The sequence below is a fragment of the Amphibalanus amphitrite genome, unplaced genomic scaffold, assembly GCF_019059575.1.
Source record: "Amphibalanus amphitrite isolate SeventyFive unplaced genomic scaffold, NRLGWU_Aamphi_draft 000279F_arrow, whole genome shotgun sequence".
In the NCBI taxonomy this organism is placed as follows: Eukaryota; Metazoa; Arthropoda; class Thecostraca; order Balanomorpha; family Balanidae; genus Amphibalanus; species Amphibalanus amphitrite.
This window is the reverse complement of record NW_024881774.1, coordinates 130,500-154,497: the sequence shown is the minus strand read 5'-3', so window position 1 is coordinate 154,497 and position 23,998 is coordinate 130,500. Positions and strand designations below refer to the sequence as shown.

General features: G+C 49.4%; 1 protein-coding gene across 1 annotated transcript; it reads left to right on the top strand.

Annotated features, from left to right (window-relative positions):
• Positions 1 to 382: 382 nt before the first annotated feature.
• LOC122387259 lies at positions 383 to 23,935 on the top strand. The gene is made up of 4 exons (XM_043377319.1): positions 383 to 687; positions 16,597 to 16,672; positions 19,447 to 20,669; positions 21,296 to 23,935. The coding sequence occupies exons 1-4, from the start codon at positions 657 to 659 to the stop codon at positions 23,575 to 23,577; spliced, it is 3,612 nt and encodes a 1,203-aa protein (XP_043233254.1). The 5' UTR covers positions 383 to 656; the 3' UTR covers positions 23,578 to 23,935.
• The last annotated feature ends 63 nt before the right edge of the window (positions 23,936 to 23,998 follow it).

Below are 23,998 nucleotides of genomic sequence, written 5' to 3'. Positions count from 1 at the left end.
GACAGTATTAACATAACACGATAAGATACCACGCCTCAAACAGAATACATACAAAGTTCGCATTAGCATGATATGACTCGGTGCGTTTAAACCCTGGATCTGCATCAATAACACAAATGGCAAAATCCAGGCTGTCACAATGTTCGGTGACCTAATACACATATAACTATTGTCAACGTAAGGGCCTTGGTCAACCTGTTAATTGTTATTATATAATATTATATTCCAAAACAAAAACTGAAAAGCCATTCCCAAGGAAGTAAAACGTCTTCCCACAACAACGCACAAAAAGTGCAGCGCAAAAAGTGCAGTGCGCAAAAAGACGAATTCAAAAAGTGCTCAAAGGAAAAGCCTTAATTTGAGTATCACGCGCCAAACGCAATTGTTTTCGACGGTCGCCTATCTTTCCCAGCATTTGTCTCGATTTGTCCGGTTTCGCTACGAATTCTATGTTAAATATTACAAAAGTATGAATCAATAATTAGTATAAAACGAAAGTAAGCGTGTAAATAGGAATTATTAACATTTTAGAGCAACATTTATATTCATCGAACGATGCAATATTGGTCTAACGTACGGTGAAGATGATCTGGCGTGAAAATCGTTTGCATGCCAACTGCCCTGGCTAACTAGCAGCATCATCCTGAAAGTCCAAAATGGGACTTTCAACTCTTTTTGGAGGAAATGGTAAGCTATTGCATCTCGTCCGCAATTAAAACACCCACGCATAGCATGCATGAGCTGCACTTTTAGGTTTGTCAAATTTATATAATTGATTTCGTTTGAGTCAGTTCCATTCAGTTCTATCACTTCATGTCCTAATCGTCAGAATCATTTGAATCAATGTGATATTACAGAGCCATTTTGTATGCTAAATCTCTGTGAGTGCACGGTTTTAAACTTTTCAACGAGGTATTCTGTTTTGCTTCCGGCTCAAGTAGGTAGGTATATGTCAGCTCTGTTTACAAAGACTACTATCTCGGTTTTGTACTCTGTCATTATTGAATGAGAAATTACTTACAATAAAACCACTAGGAAATTGTATGAAAGAAGTGGGCTTTTCCATTTAGTTTATTGTTAATGAGAAGTGAACCCGCGCCGGGCCGGGGGTGTTAGAATACCACCCCCTGCGGTTTTTCGCAGACGTCTTAACCCGCGCACCGACGGGGGGGGGGCGGATATCCGCCCCCCCCCTGAGGTTTTTCGCGGATAGCGGGAAGCGCCGCGAAATTTGGTATGACTATTCTCTCATCAATTTTACACATGGTGTGCAAGTTTGAACCTCCTAACTTTTAAGGTCAGGTCACCAGGTCACTTTGAATGACCCAACCTCAAGTCACTTTTTTGCAACTTTGTCACCGTGCCAGAGCTACAGTAGATGTCGGAGGCCTTTGAAAGTCGCAGGATGTTATAAGGTCATTAGTAGCTACAATTTGTATATCTCGGAATTTTGATGTCGGTGACCTAAGGTCAGGTCAATTTCGCGACCTCCCCATTATAAGTCAATGGGGGAAAAATCAACTCCCTGTTTTTACCACTAAAACGGGTCGGAATGGCCCCATATACCATACATGACTTCACATACGATCAACCTTCACTACCTTGAGGTCTGTTTTGCTGTTGGGCAGCTGTAAGGTCATGTGACGTCATCAAAGGTCACCAGCGGTTTTTTGCCAATAACTCCTTACAGGAACAAGATACAGCCGCGCGGATGGTCTCATTGTGTTCAGCTCGTCAAGACGCATCGAATGATATACATGATGACCTCGAGGTCACGTGACCTGAGGTCAACCTTTGACCTTGACCTTTCGAGGTCAACATATATATCATTCGATGCGGATCGACGAGAGGATCACGATGATGCCCTTAGTTTGTTCCTATCTTGAGTACTTCGAAAGTTATTCGAGAAAAACCCTCTCCATATCTAGCGCCGCCATTTTGACTTTTTCGACCCCTGTGACGTCATCTTTGACCTGACCTGAAAATGACCTTTGTAAAAATTGTAGACCTTGTCCGTGCGTATCCGATGCCGTTTACCGCTTGTCGCTATCTTGCTCCGTTCTCGAGATCTCAGGGGGGGCGGTCATCCGCCCCCCCCCCGTCGGTACTAAGTTGGCGCAGACCCCCGTCGGTGCGCGGGTTAAAAACGGCGGCGCTGTCACACCTGTTTGTGCATCTTTACCGCACATGTTAGAATTTCAGACCCAGGTCGTTAAAGGTCAAGTCACCATGTCACGCCAAGTGACTTTGCACCTCAGAAAAAAAAAAAATAGAATGCTCGTCATAGCTATACCGACTGAACGATTGCCTTAAAAGTTTCAGCGATTGATACGAGTAACAGTATCTATAAAAACGTATTTCTCGGAATTTTGATATCGGTGACCTAAAGTCAGGTTAATTTTGTGGCCTCTCCATTATTACGGAGCGAGCGAAGCGAGCGGAGTCTTACGTAGAATAACGGAAATTTCTAAGTATGAGCGGCCGGCCGGCCGGCCGGCCGGCCGTGGTCACGATTCTGCGACGCTTATATCTCAGCAACCACTTGACCGATTTACATGCGGTAATTTTTGTAGGGTAGCTTATTACCTTCTACCGAGTATTGGACTATTCCCGATGCATGTGGGTGACCCCTTATGCACGTGCCACGTGCAAAACGAAGAGGTGTCACTTTTGTAATAGTTGCAATATCTCGGTAACTACTGGGCCGATTGCGCTGAAAGTTGGCATGTAGGTAGGCACCCACTAGGCAATGCATATCCATGTGCCAGAGTTGGGGTGCTGCTGCACGTGCGCACGTGCAGAGGTCGATTCCAGATCTCGAGAACGGCTGGACCGATTGCGCTCAAATTTGGTACACGGTTACGGAGCAGTTAGTAGGGTGCCGTGCACAAGTCAGTTGGGACCCATTTTGCACGTGCGCACGTGCAGGGTGCCGCTTCCAGATCTCGAGAACGGCTGAGCCGATTGTGCTCAAATTTGGCACATCGCTAGAGACCGGTTAGTAGGGCGCCGTGCACAAGTCAGTTGGAGATACCCCCTCGCAATTTCGCACGTGCAAGGCCCACCCTCTCGCTCGCTCCGTTAATCGCCCCAAAAGGCGTTATACTGGTAAGTCATTGGGAGAAAATTGAGCGTCATTCTAGACACTCCCAAACATCGGGATGCAGATAAAATTGACACACTGAACCGGAAAATGGCACCTGTAACCCCTCGTTATGTCCCCGAGGTCATGTCAGATCACGAATAGTATCTAGCAGTTTTTCGCTAATACCTTCTGATAGAGGCATGCTAGAGCAATGAAGCCTTAGATGTGTTCGGCTCGACGATACGGATCGACTGATATGCAATATGACCTTTTCCGGTCAGGTCATGACTTTGACCTGAGGACAGATTTCCAAGTTGACCTTTCAAGGTCAAATTATACTTCGTTCGAAGCGTCTCGACGAGAGGAACATGATGCTGGCAAAAGTAATGTCGTGGCTCTTTTGAGTCAAAAGTTATTACCAAAAAAAACAATTTTCGTAAAACGGCTATTTTTGGAGTTTTTGCCCTCTGGAGGCTAAACCGTTGACCTGAGGTCAAGCGATTTATTTATCTGTTCAGAAATAATTTCTGACAAGTCGTCTATCCCTGTGGGGTTGTGTATATAGTCAAATACGAGCTAGGAGCTTCGGAAATAAGAGCCAGGAAGAAATGATTTTGAATAAAAATAATCGTCTGTGAAATCAATGTGCGCCAGGCAGTTTTCTCAGTAATTCAGCTAGCAATTCTCGTGCTGTGTTCAAAGAGACGATTACAGTGAGGGTCGAACTTAAAAAAACGAACTCTAGCAAGATATGTGGCCTTAATCTTAGCTGGTCCGTCTTACCCCACCTTTCCCTATTCTGAGTCCTCTCGTACAAAAAAAAAATGGATCTAGCTTAAAAACTAAGCTCTTGAGAGCGATTGTCGTAGTTCAATGTTTTGCTTCAAAATTGGCCGACATGGCGTCACCCTGACGTCATTTCCAGCCGACCTGTGGTAGCCACGAAATTTTCCTTTGGACACAAGGTGTCAAATTAATGCAGCCGAGGTTACTGCAAGTTTCGTGTTGCTACGTCGAGCGGTTTAGAAGATATTGCAGAAAAAGGGGAAATAGGGGGAGGGCTCTGTAGAGCCCCTCCCCCCTCAGTCAAGCGTAGGTTATAACACTTTTAAACATGGGGCTTTGAACTGGAATAGCAGCTTAACCCTCACCGGACCTATTGGTTTTTTACATACGCGCCGGCCGAGGGGGGGGGGGTACGATCCCCCCTCGCCGTTTCGCCCCTGGTGGAGCTAGCGCGTCGCGGAAAAACGAGCGTGTGCGCCGTTACGAGACGCAGAGATTGGTACCCGGTTTTAAGGTCCTAGGTCAACCGGTGACCTCTGAGGTCAGGTCAAGTGCCCCAAGGTACGGTTCCGTTTTTGGTGAATAACTTCGCAAAGAAACGGTCGCAGAGCCGCGGTTTTGGCAGCATCGTGTTCGCCTCGTTCAGGCGCGTCGAATGATATACTTTTTATTTGGGTGAGGTCAACTTCGGGTGTTGACCTCAGGTCACGGTCAGGTCAGCTCAGCACCCCCAGGTCACGAAATCGGTCAAAGTAGGTCATGTCGCATATCATTCGATTTGGCAGGTCTTCCTGAGTCCATTGGTGGCTTTCCCGACTCGCTAGCTCAATTTGATCGGGAGTTATTGACGAAAAACTAATATGGTCCTAATGACGTCATAAATGACGTCACGCAAGGTCAACGTTGCAAAAGTGACGCATCTACCCTTGCAAGGTGTGCACAAAATCACGATTCTGTGTGCTTGAGATAGTTGGAGATCGTTCCCGGCGCCAGTTATGCAGAAATTCAGTGCCTTACGGAAGAATGCTAAGAATGCAGCCACCTGTCGTAGAGGCCAGCGTCAGCCAATCGGCATGCACTTAGTTTTGAACTACGCAATATGATTGGCCAATGCGTAATAAACTTTCGCCTCATACATGATTTAGCCTCTACCAAAGATGGAATATAGACCTTCCTTTAAGAAAATAAGGTAAAAATTCCTGTTGTGAATATTAATTATGTTCCTATATATTTATATAAGGATATAACTATGTATAATTATATGATATAATCATAATTATATTTTTATACGCAATACGATTGGTCAATACGTAATAAACTTTCGCCTCATACACGATTATGCCTCTAGCAAAGATGGAATATAGGCCTTCCTTTAAGAAAATAAGGTAAAAATTCCTGTTGTTAATATAAATTATTTTCTTTCCTGATCATTTTAAGCATGGGTGTAACTTTGTATACTTTCGAGGTCCCATGTGGGACCCCAATGCGAACATTTGGGACCCCAATTGTCATTTTGGGACCCCAATAGTGGAGGCCCCCTAGACGCACCAGCTACTTTGCAAACGGAGGTCCGATGTTCATATAGAAGGTTCTCTGTATAAATAGGAGGCCCCTTGGACGAATCGGAGGCCCTGTTGGACAAATAGGAGGCCCCCTGAACAAGTAGGAGGCCCCCCGAAAAAAACAGGAGGCCCCCTGGAGAAATAGGAGGCTCTCTGGACAAGCAGGAGGCCTCCTGGACAAATAGGGGGCCCTAGACAAATAAGAGGCCCCTAGACAAATAAGAGGCCCCTAGACAAATAGTAGGCCCCATGGACAAATAGGAGGCCCTCTGTACAAAAAAAGAAGCCCCCTGAACAAATAGGAGGCCCCATGGACAAGTAGGAGGCCCTCTGTACAAATAGGAGGCCCCCTGCAAAAATAGGAGGCCCCCTGGACAAAGAGGAGGTCCTAGACCTAGACAAACAGTAGGCACCTTTCACAAAAGGAGGCCTTCTGGACAATTAGGAGCCCCCTGGACAAATTGGAGGCCCCTTTCACAAAAGGAGGCCCCCTGGACAATTAGGAGGCCCCTGGACAAATAGGAGGCCCTCTGGACGAATAGAAGGCCCCTTTAACAAAAGAAGGCCCCTGGACAATTAGGAGGCCCCCTGAACAAGGAGGTCCCCTGGATAAAGAGGAGGCCCCCTAAAAATAGGAGCCCTCTGGATAAATGGGAGGCCGCTTGGAAAATAAGAGCCTACTTTAACCAATAGGAGGTCCCTGGACAAATAGGAGGCCCCCTGAACACGTAGGAGGCCCGCTGGACAAATAGGAGGCCTCTTGGGCAAATAGGAGGCCCTCTAGAAAAATAGCAGGCCCCTTGGACAAATAGGAGGCCCCCTGGACAAAAAGGGGACCTCTTGAACAAATAGGAGGCTCCATGGACAAGAAGGAGCTAGAGGCCCTCTGTACGAATACGAGGCCCCCTGGACAAATAGGAGGCTCCCTTCAAAAAGGAGTCCCTTCAAAAAAGGAGGCCCCGGGACAAGTAGGAGACCCCTGGACAAATAGGAGGCCCCTGCACAAATATGAGACCCCTGGTCGAATAAAAGACCCCTGGATAAATAGGAGACCCCTGGACAAATATGATGACCCTTGGATAAATAGGAAGCCCCCTGGAAAATAGAAGCCTCCTGGATAAATAGGGGACCTTCTGGAGAAACAGGAGGCCTCCTGGACAAATAGGAGGCCCCCTAGACATGGGCGTCGCCACCACTACGGACACTACGGGCAGTGTCCGTACAAGTTTTGGAAGGCCCGAAAACTTGTACGGAATGTCCGTACAAGTTTCGACGACTGCAAAGCAGTCTTTGCAAATGTTTTGAAGTAGCTGAAAACTTATCGTTATCAGTCCCCTATTTGCGGGTGAAGTTACGGTCCAAGGCCGCCCCAAAGTCAATGTCACGCAAGAGTATTTACTATTTAGGGTGTAACGAAATTATTCGGACATATATTTTTCGCCATATCTGTTCGCAATTTCTGTATTGTCCTTTGAATCGTCAAAGCGGCCTTGTGTTGACTGCCAGTAACTCAAACGTGCCGGCCGTCACCGGCGTCAATCATCCGGCCAAGATCCAGATCTGGAGCATATTCAGCTGCTTGCGATGTTCCAGCTGTGCATTGTGCCACAGAAGACCACCATCAGTGACGAATATTACCGGAGCAACATCCTGTCAGACAAAATAGTGAGAGCCGCTCAACTGGACGGCACGGGAGGGCTCGGTTTCTAAAAGCGCACTGAATTTTGATTCTAACCACGCTGCCTTCGTGCAGGCTGAAGGGCTACATATACATACGTCCGTAGGAGAATGAAAAGTTACGCCGGGAGAAGCTCTTATCCTTCCTTCTGGACTAACGGGATACGGCTTGGAAATAGTTGTCATCATCGAGATGTTATGGACTTTTGTCCAGCAGGAGGTGAATAAAGGGACACCCGGCGTCAGGACCAATCAACTGTATGTAGGCACATGCTAATGCGGCGTCGATCCACATGTGCTTGAAAACCAAGTAGCTGGAATGCTCCAGGCATTTCTAAATATGATCTTACCAGTATAACGCCTTTTGGGGCGACTAACGGAGCGAGCGAGAGGGTGGGCCTTGCACGTGCGAAATTGCGAGGGGGTACCTCCAACTGACTTGTGCACGGCACCCTACTAACTGGTCTCTAGCGATGTGCCAAATTTGGGCACAATCGGCCCAGCCGTTCTCGAGATCTGGAAGCGGCACCCTGCACGTGCGCACGTGCAAAATGGGTCCCAACTGACTTGTGCACGGCACCCTACTAACCGGTCCCTAACCGTGTACCAAATTTGAGCGCAATCGGTCCAGCCGTTCCCGAGATCTGGAAACGACCCCTGCACGTGCGCACGTGCAGCAGCACCCCAACTCTGGCACATGTATATGCAGTGCCTAGTGGGTGCCTACCTACATGCCAACTTTCAGCGCAATCGGCCAAGTAGTTACCGAGATATTGCAACAATTACAAAACTGACACCTCTTCGTTTTGCACGTGGCACGTGCATAAGGGGTCACCCACATGCATCGGGAATAGTCCAATACTTGGTAGAAGGAATGAAGCTACCCTACAAAAATTACCGCGTGTAAATCGGTCAAGTGGTTGCTGAGATATAAGCCTCGCAAAAGCGTGACCACGGCCGGCCGGCCGCTCATACTCAGAAATTTCCGTTAATCTAAGGAAAGACTACGCTCGCTTCGCTCGCTCCGTAATGAAAGATGGCTAATGGCTTTATCATCGTCAAAAGGAAAAAACTCAAGTTGTCTTGTTTCTTACAGCGGAAAGAAAGGTGTCCGGATAATTTCGTTACACCTTCTATGGGCTATTTCACTGATCGTCCGCCATAATAATTCTGTCACTTTTGCCATCCCGAGGCTCTAAATGTTAGAGCAAAAGAAAATGAAAGAAAATCGTGACCAGCGACTTCAAATACAGCAAACGAGACTATTCATGTGTGAAAGTCAACCAAAGACCATAATACCATTCGAGGTCACATGAGTTCAACAGAAAACTTGACCTTTTCAAACAGCCTTTATGTCATTCGACGCGTCTTGATATGACTAATGCGTTGGTACCACTGTCTAAGACCCTTTTTGTTGAAGAAATATGCAAAAAAAGCCGCAGCTCGGGGTCGCTGAACTGCCATCTAACCTTCAATGTAATGTAGGTTAAAAAAATGTGTTTGTATTTTTTTTCCGAAACCCCTTGGCATTCGGGGGCTACCGCAACTATTCGTCCGGAGTGGGGGGGGGGGAGGAGGACGAGGACGAAAAACACTCTCCGCGGGCCCGCATGGTTAACGCCTCTGACGAGTGCTACGGCTGACAGAATGTGTCCGTACAAGTTGGGGAGCCGTGGCGACGCCCCTGCCCCTAGACGAATAGGAGGCCGCTTGGACAAATAGGAGGCGCCATTAACCAATAGGAGGCCCCCTAGACAAACAGGAGGCCCTCTGTAACAGTAGGAGGCTCTCTGTACGTACAAGAGACCGGCGCTCGACCTGTAGAAGCTTAGCTGTATGCACGGCCCTCCAGGTATTAAGTGGTTGGTTGCCATCATCACAATAATCGATCAGCATTGATGAATACGTCTAATGGCTGTTGAAAACCATTGCCGAAATGTATGCACGAGCCCTCTTCTCATTTCTGTTGAGCCATTTTACAGGAGTGTCTCTGCCATTCAAAGTTATTGCACCCAAAGCACATAGGCTAACCAACCACTCTTTTGCTGGAGGGCCGTACCTACACTAGGAGGTTCTCTGTGCAAGTAGTCGAAGTAGGAGGCTCTCTGTACTGTACCTACAATTACAAATAACAGGCCCCCTGGGCAACTTAGATGCAACACAAATCGGAGGTCACCTATAAAAAAGCGGGACTCTGTTGGAATGCCTGTTTGAAAAATTATTTTCTTGATATTCAAATTATTTAATCCTCGTCCGCACATGGGGGGGGGGGCACTGGTTGCCACCCCCACCCCCCTAGGTAGTTTTTCTGCTCTGCACTAAACATTTTGATTGCTAGAAGTCGGATGTTTCGTATAGCTGCTGCTCTATCCTTTCTTAGCGTCCACTGAAAATGTCGAGTTTCTGTGGTTTTTGATTTCGGAGATATGACCTTATTCTTCAGGTAATGTCATAACCCAAATGACAAATTTCTAATATCTTGCGTTGGCTATGGGTCTTGTGAGCTTTTGACACCTTGATTTCGGCCTTTTTTGCCAGTCTTACCTCCCACCTATCATGGAACATGTTGTTCAATGATGTAGAGATGCCAGGGTCAGGGTCAAGGTCAACCTAGGTCGTCTAAAAATATTGCGTTTTAGGCAAGCTGAATTTACTTTCGTGAAGTTTCTTTGACTGTATGTTTGGTAAAAGCTTCTCAGTTCATGATCTCATGTAATATGGACACATTCACAATCGGTGCACACATCAGTATACACACAGACACACACAGACATACAAACACATGTAATTGACCTTGACCTAACTTGACCTGAAATGACCACAGCCAGCAAAAACCTATTAGGATAGTGTGACAAAGAGGTTCTAGCTGGCTTAACACTACAATACACGGCAGCGTCATCGGTATACCTACGTATATGATGAGCAGCGCACGTGATATTCCAACGGGCAACGGTGACCCCAAACAGCAACATTCTTTAGTTTGATCTGACCTGGGAAGTCAATGACTGACCTGATGAGGTAAAATTGGTATCATTGGATTCGTCTCTTCCCAAAGAATATGTTGCTCTTGACCGCGAAGCTTAACCCGGCCGGGCCCGGGGGGTAATCCCAACCACCGCAGCCCGGGGGGGGGGCGTTTTTCGCCCCCCTGTCTAACCCCGCAAATAAGGGAGCTACGGAAACAAAAGCGATACCAAACGAAAGGTCCTTACGAGACGATTCTAAAGCACCAAAATTTTTTGACCTCAGGTCAATTTTCAAGGTCAGAGGTCAAGGTCAAAGGCAAAAACCGGCACATGTGTAGTGATCTCAAAGTAAGCCTTCTAGAGGACGGCAGGCTGCACCAAACCGGCAAAATTGGGTGTCAAACGAAAGAAGAGAATCTGAGAATTCCGAAAATGTTCTCAAATTTAAAGGTCAAGGTCAAGGTCACGCTCAAAATTGACCTCAAACTTGGCACTTTTTCGCACATCTTGCGTGCTAACTTCCAAGATGTTTTGAAATGTTTTGAGGCTTATCAGTTCCCTATTTGTGGTTCATCTTACGATACAAGGCTGCTCAAAGGTCAAGGTCACAGAAGAGTATCCCTGCTAGAGGCTATTTCACTAATTCAAGTTAGTAATACTAAATAAGGCAATTTTGCCATCCGGAAGCTCTAAATGAAGGCTTAGAGGAAAATAGATGCCAGATTCGTGATCAGCGGGTACAAATCCATCATAAACGACCTTCCATGTGTCAAGGTCAACCAGAGAGGAATCATGTTTGAGAACGATAACACTAATATAACCGAAGTCAACTTGCAACCCAAATTGCTTCAAATACAGAAAGAGATCGCGCACTGGCGTAGAAGAAATTTAACAGTTCTGGGGCGAATAACCGTAGTCAAATCGTTACTGATATCGAAGTTAGTCCACTTGTTCACAGCCTTGCCAAATCCACCTAAAAAAGACCTTAAAAATTTAAATAAGTTACTATATCAGTTCATATGGGCGGGTAGGCGAGACCTCATTAAACGTGCCAAGCTCATCCAAAACTACACCAATGGAGGGTTATCTATGATCGATATCCAAGCGTTCGTTAACAGCATGAAGCTCACATGGTTGAAGAGACTCATGCAAAGTCAGGCTCAATGGACAAAAGTTTCGGTCTTGGAATTACCCAAACCAATCCAAGAAATAATGTCCCACGGAAGCAAATTTATAAGGAAAATCAAGGTGAAAGTTACAAACCACTTTTGGAAAGACGTGTTAGAAGCGTTCGAATTTTTTACCCGAGAACACACCCCCGACACAGAAGAAATACTGTGTGAAAGCATATGGTTTTCGGATTACACAAAATTCACGGGATCGATGATAAGAAGTTGGCACTCAAGAGGAATACGCTTCATTTATGATTTATTCGATGAAAATACAGGACGTCTTCACACCAAAGAAAGTTTAGAAAAAGCATACAACATTAAGATGACATTTCTCTGTTACGCGAGCCTGGTAAGAATGCTTACCTGATTCAATAAAAAACGCCTCAATTAAGAAAAGATCTGAACCAAACATGCCGCCAAGGATGAACTTGGCACTAAATCACACTTATTTCACACGCTTCGCCTACATGCAATTCGTGATCCATAGGCAAAAGGAAATAAAAGATGCAAATGAACGGCTAGAGCAAAAGTGGCTCAGGGATGTAGGTTGCTTCGAAGCTAGCAGTTTTGTCGAAGCCGTCAATGCTACGAACTCAAGTTACAACAGAATGTTTCAATATAAAATTGTAAATCGCATCACAGTTACCAACAAATACTTGCGGATGATCAATGTGAAAGAAAGCGAAAACTGTACTTTCTGTAATGCTGAGCCCGAGACAATATCACACTTATTTTGGTACTGTCCCATAACAAAAGAATTTATCACGGCAGTGAAAACTGAACTTCTAAACAAGTACAACGTAAGTGTAAGTGTAAATTTAAAAACATGGTTATTTCCCACAGATTTACCAGCCAGGGAAACATTGATATTCACATTAGCAAAAATAGCAATATACAGAGCGCGCTGCAAAGATAGCACACCACACATCACACACTGGATGAACATGTTAAAACAAGAAATCGAAACAGAAAGCAAAGTTGCCGAGTTGCTCGGCAAACAAAATAACTTTCAAGAGAACTGGGGAGCACTTAGGCATATCAATGCTTAAACAGTGAAGACTGTATTAAAAATGAATAGGACATGAAGAAAAAAAACACACACACACACACATACACAACACACAAACACACTGCACAGTCACATGAACACATTACCACCACCTATACTCTTATAACACAATACACATTGGCACCCCCTCATAGTATCCCAAACCCTGATATTCTCCTTCCTTCAATCAAGCTAGCGAGCGCGTCGGCCGCTGTACGGCGTTGGCGGTTGTCGCGCGATTTATCTCACGAGACCGTTTCCAAGGTCTCCACGTTGCCGCCCTCGCCGTCCTCTGCCGGTCCGCCGGGCCGGGGGCCGCCGTCGTGGGGCGTCGTGGCGCCGCCTGGCTCGTGAATAGGTAGTAAACACACTGGCGACAGGCAGCGAGCGGTGCGCCGGACGCTAAATTTATTGACGGATCACGGGGGTGACAGATGTCTGCTATGGGAGAGTGCCTGGTGATGTTTAGAATGTGTGTAGCATGCTCGAGTGTGAGCTCCTACCGTGCTGCTGGGTTGATGTGTGCTGATGGATGGGTGTTCCGATCAATAAACGTAAAAAAAGGTCAACCAGAGGTCATTCGAGGTCACATGAGGTCAACATAAAACTTGACCTTTTCCGAACAAAATATATATCATTCGACGCGGCTTGACAAGGCGAATGCGATGGTACCACTGCCGTAGCTCTAGGACCATTTTTGTCGAAGTTATTTACGAAAAACTAAAACCACATTTCGGGGTCGTTGACCTGACCTCTGACCTCAGGTCACCAAAACTATTTTTCTATTTTTCTCTAGGTCAAACGCTACACAACCGTGCTCGTAATTTGTCTTTATCTCTAAAACTCTATTTTTAGCAGCTATTTGAAGTTTGCGTCTGTGACGCCGAAGTTTGCCGTGCAGGGGTCTAGAAAAATGGACCTTGTGACGTCATCAAGGGGGCTGGGTCCAAATTTTTTACTTCAGAAAATGTCAAATTGATGGGAGAAAAGGTACTTAAAGTTTCGCTCTCCTATCCCTAAGCGTTCGGGAGCTATCGCAAATATTCGCCAGGGGGGGGGGGCGAAAAACGCCCCCCCCCCGGGCCCGCGAGGGTTAACCCGCGCCCTGGTGGGGTCTGTTTATAACGCGACCTGGTGGGGGGGCTATTTTTTGCCCCCCCCCCTCGTATCTCCGAAACTACTGGACGGATCCGCAAAATTCAAACGGCGTTCGAAAGGCCTGTCAAATTTGTCAAGGGAAACCAAATTTTATTGACCTCGGGGTCACCGATGACGTCACAGGTCAGGTCAAAGATGAAATGTTTCACCGTTCACGGGTCTTCTAGGAAATGCGCTATAACACCGAGGAAAGCGCATTTTGTCGGGAATCAGCGATAGGGCGTCAGTTGCCTAGTAGATATGTTGCTGTTAGAGGTCACTGGTCATACCAGGTCAGGTCACAGGTCAGGTCACCAAAGGTCACCAAGGGTCACCACATGAACCCAACTTTACTAAGGTTATGCGATGCATGTTTTATGGCCAGTTTTTCATTTCCAACTCAATGGTGTTGGTTATAAGACCATCAGGTACGGTTTAGGTCACTTTCTGGTGGAGGTCAGGTCAAGGTCAGGTCAAAAAAGGTCAAATTTCAAAGTTGATATTTTTGCATTAAATGGGTATTGATTCGATGCAGCTCGTCACGGGGAGTCTAATGGTGGTCTTTGTTTTGCGCTACGAGGTCTAGAATTGCTGAAAATTGAGTTTGAAAACTTGACGTCATCAATTTTGAACAGTTTTTTCGCTATAACTTGGCCAAAAAAAGAGGTATCGATCTCAAATTTGGTATGTAGATAGAAAGCGGTAAGGACTATCACATATGTTCCGTTTTTACGAAATTCAAAAAACTAATTGGATTTTTTGGCTATTATATTCAAAAAATCTATTTTTTTATTTTTGGGGGTCAAAATCTAAAAATTTCAAAAATCCGAGATAGCAGTTTTGTAGCCCTGTTAATTCTACAGCTTTTATGTCTGTATCATTTTTCTGTATTTGCAAAGCTATAGGCCTGACAGCTCTTCCCGCGAAACCCTTTTTTGGGTCGAAAACGGCAGAACATGACGTCACTCTGACGTCATTTCCGGCCAACCTATCATAGCCTTTGGAAAAATTTTTGGTCACAATGTGTAAAATTGATGTCCGGGAGGGTACTGAAAGTTTGGTGACGATCGGCGCAGTGGTTCTTGAGATATAACGAAAAGTCTGGAGGGGGGGGGGGGAAAATAGCCCCCCCACCAGGTCGCGGGTTAAAATGTTGTAAGAAAAAATTGTGGTGATGTCGAATAAGATACCTACACAAGCAGCGGGCCGACCCATCATATACCGATGACGCTGCCGTATCAGTGCCAAGCAGGGCTGCGGAGTCGGAGTCGGAGTCGGAGTCGGAGTCGGTCGGAGTCGACAGTTGTGACCGGAGTCGGAGTCGGAGTCGGAGTCGATTTTAGAAACCCGAGCCGGAGTCGGAGTCGGAGTCACCGAAAATCTGTCGACTCCGCAGCCCTGCTAGGTCTGCGGAGTCGGAGTCGGGAGTTGGAGTCGGTCAGAGTCGACAATTCTGCCCGGAGTCGGAGTCGGAGTCGGAGCTGGTTTTTGAAAGCCGGAGTCGGAGTCGGAGTCGGAGTCGCCGAAAATCCATCGACTCCGCAGCCCTGGTGCCAAGCCAGCTAGAACAGCTCTTTGTCACACTATCCGACTAATTTGCTGGCTGTGGTCATTTCACGTCAAGCTAGGTCAAGGTCAATGATATGTGTTTGTATGTCTGTGTATGTCTGTGGATGGACTGATGTGTGCACAGATCAGCATGAACTGAGAAGCTTTTACTAAACATGCAGTCAAAGAAACTTCACGAAAAGTAAATTCAGCTTGCCTAAAGCGCAATAATTTTAGATGACCTAGGTTGACTTTGACCCTGACCCTGACATCTATACATCGCAGAACAACATGTTCAATGATAGGTGGGAGGTAAGACTGGCAAAAAAAAGCCGAAATCAGGGTGTCAAAAGCTCACAACTCACAAGGCCCATAGCCAACGCAAGATATTGGGTATTCGTCATTTAGGACATGACATGAAGAACAAGGTCATATCTCCAAACCCAAAAGCCACAGAAACTTGAAATTTTCCATGGACGCTGAGAAAAGATAGAAAAGCAGCTATACACAAAATCAGGTTTCTAGCTTTAAAAATGTTAAGTGTAGAGCAGAAAAACTAACTTGGGGTGGCAACCCTCCCCCCAGGTGCGGGCGAAGGTTAACCCTCACACTTTCTGGGGTCGGCTAGATTCCTTGCGCAATGATGTGCCGTTAATTTTTTTCTATAATAAAGGCATTGTGTTTTATTGTCAAAAGTGAAAAAGCCAGAAATTTTCGTCGATTTCGGACGCCGCGGGGGATATTTACATAAAATGTCACCCTGCTGGCCTGGATCCACCAGTAGGGTCAGGTGACCTACCATTTCTTTATCAATATTCAAAAAAAAAAAAAATCATGGCATCAGAGCTGTGACGAAAAATAAGTGGCCTAAATCCGATGCGAAAACTGGATTTGGGGGTACCCTAGGTTTGGCTTCTGAGCCTCTGGTCCCCCAATGAAAATTTCTTAGAGGAGGCCCTGGCGTGGTTCGTAAATTACCGCTTCCGCAATTGGAGGCCCCTAATTGCTTGGAGGCCCCCACTAAATGGAGGCCCCCTTGGACGTTTGAGACCCCAATGGTGATGTCAAAGTTTCACCCATGATTTTAAGCATGAAAAGCATCAAACTGTAACAAAAGTACTTTGAGGAAAGTGATATATTCCCTTTAAAAACAGACCGAGAAACTCCCGATAGTTGATCTGACCTGAACTGACCCGACTTACCCTAAATACATAAGACTTGGAAGCTCAAAAAATGGCTTATGACCATAAATTCGAACAAAATCAGCCTTTCTTTGTCACGAGCCTAACGCTCGTTTTTTTTTTTCGGCGAACTCCAGCTCAGTCAAAGGCGGAACGCTTGGGAGGGGTCAAACGAACTTAAGCTCCAGGCTACAGGTCCCATTTATACTATCGACTATGAAAACGCAAATATGGGCTGGGAAATATACCTCTTTCAGTGTGTGTAGATGCGCGAGAAAAGTTATGCTTCTACTTTTCTATCTAAGTTATGCTTCTATCGTCTACAACATTGATTGTGAGATCTCACAGTGAAAATATAATGTTAATACAACACGAAATTAAATAACAGCCGAATGTTTTAATTTCATTTCAACTCGACCCCTCTCTTTTCACAGCATCACCACGCCAACGACAAGCAGTTGGCCTCAAACAGATTCGCCACACAGGTCGACCGCAGCGGCTCAGCTTAGGGTGAGTCATTCGGGCTCCAAAGGCGTTCGCAGCTGAACACGATGCCTGCATAAAACCCCGAGAAATAGCACCAACAAGACGCCTTTTTTGGGGGCGACAAACGAGCGAGCGAGACGCACGGAGACCTTCCACTGCAAAGTTGCGATGCGAGACATCTAACTAACCTGTGCGGGTCACGCTTCTAAGGTGCCTACCAACTTTGATCGCAATGGGCCCAACCATTCTTAACCCGCAGCTAGGCCATGGAGGGGAAGGAGTTGCACGCCTCTTGCTGTTTTCGCGAATACCTACCTAAAAACAGCTGGCATGCCTTATCTTACATTTTTTCTGCACACGTAACAACTCCAGATTCGGGCCTTCCAATTTCCATGCTCAGGTCAACAGGTCAAGTCAAGTGACCTTATCCCAAGAAAAGTTCAAATACTCGTCACAGCTACAACGACTGATTGATTGCTCTGAACCTTCAGCGATTGATGAGATTAAAAGTATGCGTAAAACTTATATCTCGGAATTTCGATACTGGTACCTGAGGTCAGGTCACTTTTGCAACGGTCTCGCAATTTGAAGAAAATGAAGAAAATTAAACTGCGCCCCTTTTGGATTTAAGTCCGCCCTTTATACTATAACTAACCAATCTGACAACAGGTTGACATGCAATATTAAACAGAAAGTTACTCTTGTGGGCTGTGACCCATCTTTATACCCCTGAGGTCGTCCCAGGTCATCAAAGGTCGCTAACAGTTTTTCGACTATAACGTTTGATAGTAAAAATTGTTAAAAGAGGAAACGCTTTCGCAATCAAAGTAAGTTTTGACAGTTTGTTGTCCTCCTCATGCTTAAAACTTGACAATAGGTCAAATCTGAAGAAATAATCCAGAAAGAGCGTTAACAGAGCTATCAAATGCACCTTTCTGAGGCGCTGTAGGTACCTTTATTCGTTCCCGAGCCATGCACTTATTTGCTAAACGATGTCGACCTAGGCGAATTTTGACCTTTGATGACCTCTGGTGACCTGACCTTTTTTCTTCATATCCAGCTGTCTTCAAAGAGATGACGCTGCTAAATTATTGTGCCGTGGTAGGTACTTAGTGGCCCTGTGAGGGAGATCTCTCAAGGGTACGGAGCCTGTATTTGGCATGTTTCATGTCAAAACAAGGTCACCCTGGGACCTGGGTTACTAAAGGTCATGAAATCTTAAACCTTCCAGGCGGTAGGGGACATTTTTTTGCCCCCCCCCTTTAGTTTTTTTTTATACATCTCCAGAACCGCTGGGCCGATGGTCACCAAACTTTCAGTACCCTCCCCTGAATAGCTATTGCACATTGTGACCAAAAATGTTTCCAAAGGCTATGATAGGTTGGCTGCAAATGACGTCAGAGTGAGGTCATTTCTGCCATTTTCGACCCCAAAAAAGGTTTCGTGGGAAGAGCTGTCAGGCCTACAACTTTAGAGATACAGAAGAATGTGTTAGACATAAAAGGTGTAGATTCAAGAGTGCTACAAAACTGCTATCTCGGATTTTTGAAATAGTTGGATTTTGACCCCAAAAAATAAAAATAGATTTTCTGAATATAATAGCCGAAAAATCCAAAAAAAGTTTTTTTGAATTTCGAAAAAAACGGAATATTTGTGATAGTTTCTTCCACCTTCTATCTACATACCAAATTTAAGATCGATACCTCTTTTTTTGGCCAACTTATAGCGAAAAAAACTTCAAAATTAATTACGTCAAATTTTCAAAATCATTTTTTTGCCATTCTAGACCTCCTAGCGCAAAACAAAGACCACCAATAGACTCCCCGTGACGAGCTGCATCGAATCAATACCCATTTTATGCAAAACTAACGACTTTGAAATTTGACCTTTTTTGACCTGACCTTGACCTGACCTCCACCAGAAAGTGACCTAAAGTCAGATACGGTTTAGGTCCTAAACCGTATCTGATGGTCTTATAACCAACACCATTGAGTTGGAAATGAAAAATTGGACATAAAACATGCATCGCACAACCTTAGTAAAGTTGGGTTCGTGTGGTGACCCTTGGTGACCTGACCTGTGACCTGACCTGGTATGACCGGTGACCTCTAATAGCAACATATGTACTAGACAACTGACGCCCTATCGCTGATTTTCGACAAAGTGGGTTTTACTCGGTGTTATAGCGCTTTCCCTAGAAGACCCGTGAACGTTGAAACATTTTATCTTTGACCTGACCTGTAACGTCATCGGTGACCCCGAGGTCAACGAAATTTGGTTTCCCTGGACAAATTGGACAGAGCTATCGAACGCCGTTTGAATTTTCCGGATCCGTCCAGTAGTTTCGGAGATACGGGGGGGGCAAAAAATGCCCCCCCCCCCACCGCGGGTTAACTTCCGTTAAGAGCTTTCTCCAGATGTGGGCGGGGAGGCGACTGTTTACACCTCTACAGCCTGCGTTAAAAGCTGTAGCCCGTTCTTGGGGTGGGCGCCCGACCGGTGTGACCGATAGGAGAAGTCGGCTTGACGTCAGTTCTTGGTGGTGGGGGGGGGGGGGGGGCATCAGTGCTGCCTGCGCTCTGTTGACCAGCGTTATACATGAGGGCGTCGGTAACTGAAGTGCCGCTTGTTCTCGGATGATTTAAAGTTTTGTAAATTTAAAGTAAAGTTTTGGGAAAAGGTGACTTCCGTCACAAGGGTAAACCTGGAGTTAGCGCAGTCCTGTAGCACTCTCTGGGCCAGGTAGTGGCCGCCGTCCCACTCTGCCTGCCGTGACGGCCGACCCCCGTCCATGACAGGCGGCAGCTGCGCACGCTCATGTGCTTCACCACCGAGGAGAAGCTGTCGCGGGGCGGCGCCAGCGGCGACAAGCGGCGCTGCAAGAGCGGCTCGCTGTCGCAGCGGCTGCGGCTGTCCGAGTCGTGCGAGGAGCAGAGCGGCTGCTCGCAGCTGGACACGCTCACCGGTCTGGTGGTGCGGCCGAGCACGTGTCCGCCGCCGCAGACGGACGGAGAGCAGCCGGCGCCGCTAGCCGAGCAGCCGTCCTCGTTCACACTGTCCTCGCTGAACGAGGAGCAGCTCAACTCGTACCTCACCGTGCTGCTGAGGAGCTGCAGCGCCACGGACGGCCAATCGCCCGCGGCTGCCGGGAAGCGGCACCAGTCTGTGTGCGGCACGGTGGTCGAAATAGAGACGCAACCGCCCGAACCCGCACAGTCTGCCGCTGATGACGCGGCGGAGGAGGTGAGTTCTGCGCCGCCCGCGGCCCCTAAGCCGACCAGGCGACCCACGCGGCGCGAGTGTGAGGAGCTGATCCGGCGCCACGAGCAGCTGTTCGGGCCGATCGTCAGCAGCCGGCCGGCGCCGGTGCCGGACATCGCCTACCTGCACGTGCCGTGCCACAGCGACGCCGAGCCGCGCGATCCCGAGTGGGACGCGTGGCGGCCGCACTTCAGCGTCTCTCCCGACGGCGTCTGGCGTGTCGTCGGCAGCGATACCAGCGACGACGCCGAGTGCCCGCCTCCACCGCCGTCCGCGGCCGCCGAGGAGGCGCCGCCGGCCGACGCTGGGGCCACCAGACGGCGCCGCCTGCTTGGTGCTCTGCGGAACAGGTGGGCATCGCTGGTCCGCGCCCACCACAAGAGCCGCGCCCCGGACCCGGTGCCGGCCGGCGACACTCCGATCGAACCCGAAACAGCCCCCGCAGACGGCGAGCCTTCAGAGGCGGTCCAGGAGAAGGTCCTCTCTGAGGCGACGGCCGATGACCTACTGAGAGACATGGCCGACGCCGAGGTGGCGGCGTGCACCGCGCACGAGGGCCCGCACGAGCCGGCCGAGCTGCCGCGGCCCGACCCGCTCACCTACCGGGTCGGCGCGTTCCGACCGTGGAACCGCTTCTTCGGTCGGCCGGCGGTGGACGGGGCGTCCACGGGGGCTGACGAGACGTCCCCGCCGGACCGGAAGGAGGCCTGCGAGACGTCCCAGCCGGACCCAGTGGCTCACACAGAGGCGGCCCACTCAGGTCAGTGATCGCTGTCCCGTTCTGATAAAATGCTCAGTTAAGGATTATTTTTAATTTTAGGGTAGGTAGGCATGCGAGATTTGTAGTTCCAACCTCAGTCTCCTGCGTCCTAATTGGTAGGCGCGAGACGCCAGTAAACTTTTCAAGTAATAGAGAAAGGAGACTTTACCTTCGTCTTCTCAGACCTTGACACCATGGCCATTTAACGGCTCCTGGGTTATGGGTGAACGAGAAATGTTCAAAATGTCGCTAAAACTATCTCAAAATAGGTGTTTTTTTTGGCAGCTCTTTATTTAGAAATGATCATTAACGGATACCATGGTAAATTGTTATATTTACCTTCCTCTTTTAAATGTTTTAGTTAAGCACGAGTAATATTGCACAATTGTTTCCTAGCTATAAGGCTTATTTTTTTTTTTTTTTAATAATTCGTTCTTTGGGGTAGCGAACAATCAAACATGCTCGTAACTCGTGACACAGTTCAGTGTCAAATTGACCTCTCATGTAGTGCATCTGTAGAAGTCTGTGCTGTTATCCTGATCTCGATACGTGCAGTGCGTGTGTACTCGACTGCGACCGTTTTACATCTGTGGCCGTGTGTCTGTACTGTACCAACTGTCCTGCAGGTGCCGGTGCCGCCGGCGGACCGCCGCCGTCGCTGTGGTGGGGCCTCCCGCCGCCGCCGGACGCCGGTCGTCCTCCTTCGCGGCGGGAGCGGCGGCCACCGCCTGTCGATCGGCAACAGCTGTGGCTGAACAGGCCCGAGCTGGCCCAGCTGTTCGCCGCCGCTGGTCTCGGGCCGGCCGACATGACCCGCTGGGTGCTCTGCGTGCCCCGCGAGCCGGAGGACGACGCCGTGCCTCCACCGCCGCCACAGGTCACCGAGGGTTCCCCTATGGAACCGCGCGATCGCCGGGCGCCGCCAGCCACTCCACGCGAGAAGTTCTTCGAGGAGCTCATGGGAACTCCCCCGGCTGAGCCGAGCACTGAGTCACCGGCAGAGCTCTGTGATAGACCGCATAACACCCGGCCTACTGCCGGCGACGGGGTCGTAATACAGCAAACAAACACGGCCGATATCGCTACCCCGGCCACACAGTTCGCCGCTGGCTGGGGCGGTCCCGCAAAATCCGGAACGCTGAATCGTGACCAGGCTCAGCGGGACGAAACGCGTATTTCTATTGACCTCGGGGCGCTGGCCTGCCAGGACATGCCAATGTGTTCTGATGTGTGCACGTTCCTGCTGCCCGAGTACCAGGAAGGGGCCGTCTCGGGGAGCCTCTCCGGCCCAACGTCCCCTCGGGACGCCAGGGAACCGTACGAGACGTACGGTACGGAGCAGTGGGGTCGTCTCGGCACCCGACGGCCGGCCAGGCGACACAAGCCGGCCAGCCCGGCCCCTGCCGCCCAGCCGGTGGGCAGGTTCGACTCGGAGACGGAACTGGGCGCTCACCTGTCGGAGTGGGGCCGCGCCGCTCCCGGCCCCGACAGCCACGAGAGTCAGCTGCGCAACTCGAGCGTGCGGCCCATCGACTCGGAGGTGGACATCGCGCAGGTGCTTCACGAGCAGAGCGGCTACGCCACGCTGGGCGAGACGGCGGCGCCGGCGGCCGGCGGCTACCAGGCGCTGCCGCTGCACGAAGTGGACTCGGAGACGGAGCTGGGCCTGGCGCTGCCGCTCACCGACCCGGAGCGGCCGCTGGGCGCCGCCCGCCACCGCCAGGTCACCGCCTATGACTCGGAGACGGAGGTGGGCGCGCTGCTCCGCTCGCTGCACGCCACCGACTCGGAGACGGAGATGGGCGAGCGGCTGCGCCGGCTGTCGGAGAGGAGCGGCGAGGGCGCGCAGCCGGAGCAGCGGCGCGCCGTGGCGCCGTCCGACAGCATGACCCGACTGCCGGCCGCGCCCGTCCAGGTCGACTCCGAGACAGAGATGGGCGTGGTGCTGAGCCTCTTTGAACAGGGAATGCTGTCCTCGCGCTACTTCGCCGGAGTGCAGCTGCCTGACGAGCCTCAGTCTGCAGACCTGTACTCGTCCGTGGAAGGTGAGGATGAAAAGGCAGACGGCGAGACATCTGTCGATCGTGTTGGCCTTCCGATGCCCCTTGATGACATATACGACGCGTCCAAACGGGTATCTCAGAAGGTGATCAAGAAGGCGCTGTTTCTGTTGGGCTGTGACCCGCTGTCGCGGCCCCTGGCGCGTACTGGCAGCAGTCCGTTCGGAACCAGTGCCGGTTTGGACGGCATCGAGCTGGAGCGCGACGGAACGGCGGCCGACGGCGACCGGCACAGCCCGCTGTCCGCGGCGGAGGGCGCGTGCGACCCTCAGCGGGTGATCCCCGAGGTGCGGCTGACCACGTCGGACGGCTCGCTGGTGGTGCTGTTCCCGTCTCGGCCGGCCGACACCGGCGACACCGGCTACTACGAGACGGACGAGGGTCTGGTGGTGCGCCTGCAGAAGCGGCCGCCGCGGCCGGTGGCCGAGTCGCGCGGCTTCCAGCCGACCGAGGCCGGCCTCAGCCAGTCGGAGCGCGAGCTGAGCACGGTGCGCCGCCAGCTGGCCGACCGGTGCGCCGACGCCGCACTGCGCCGCCGCAGCCCGTCGCCGCGCGCCTGCTCCGACGACGGCGGCCTGCGCGTGCTGTACCGCGCCGACGGCGCCGAGCCGTGGCAGCCGGTGTCGCCCGAGGGCCTGTCGGGCCTGTCGCTGACGCCCACCGACCCGGAGCTGGCCGCGCTCCGCTGGAGGAAGAGCTCGCGCGGCGAGGACGGTGACCCGGAGGCGTGGTCGGCCGGCGGCGAGTCGGCGACGCCGCCACCCGCTGAGAGCCAGTCGCAGACCGAGCTGCGCAAGGAGAAGGCGGCGCCTCCGCCCGGCGTCGGCGGCGCCAACTCGTGGTGCTGACGTCACAGATTTTCGGAGACCAGATAAATTACCGTGTTTTTTTTCTAGAGGAGAAACGTTCGAAATTTTAAAAAAAGAATGTTTCTCTGTACCAGATGCTTGGTCCTGTCCTGCTATTTACCACTGCTCAATCGTTTCACTGTGTTGTTATTGCCCGGTGTAATAATTGTTGCTCAATGTTCTGTAAACAAAACGCAAAGCAACGCAAAGTAATGCTATTTCGAAATGGGAGTTGGAGCTTCTACGTATTTTTCTCGGCTAGTACTAATTCCATGACCGGGGCAGCAGATGTGCTAGGAATTTCTACGCACTTTTCCAGGGCTGTTGTTTTTAAATAAACAGGCTGTGATTGTTCATATTCATGCTTTTTCATACACCTACAAACTCAGGTAACCGATGATATGGTTGTGAGCCGAAAGGG

Excerpts from the sequence above, each read along its gene's own strand:
- LOC122387259 (XM_043377319.1), top strand. The coding sequence starts at position 657 with ATGGGACTTTCAACTCTTTTTGGAGGAAATG. Across the intron at positions 688-16,596 it reads AACTCTTTTTGGAGGAAATG|CATCACCACGCCAACGACAA; the intron begins GTAAGCTATTGC and ends CTCTTTTCACAG. Across the intron at positions 16,673-19,446 it reads CCGCAGCGGCTCAGCTTAGG|GCGGCAGCTGCGCACGCTCA; the intron begins GTGAGTCATTCG and ends CGTCCATGACAG.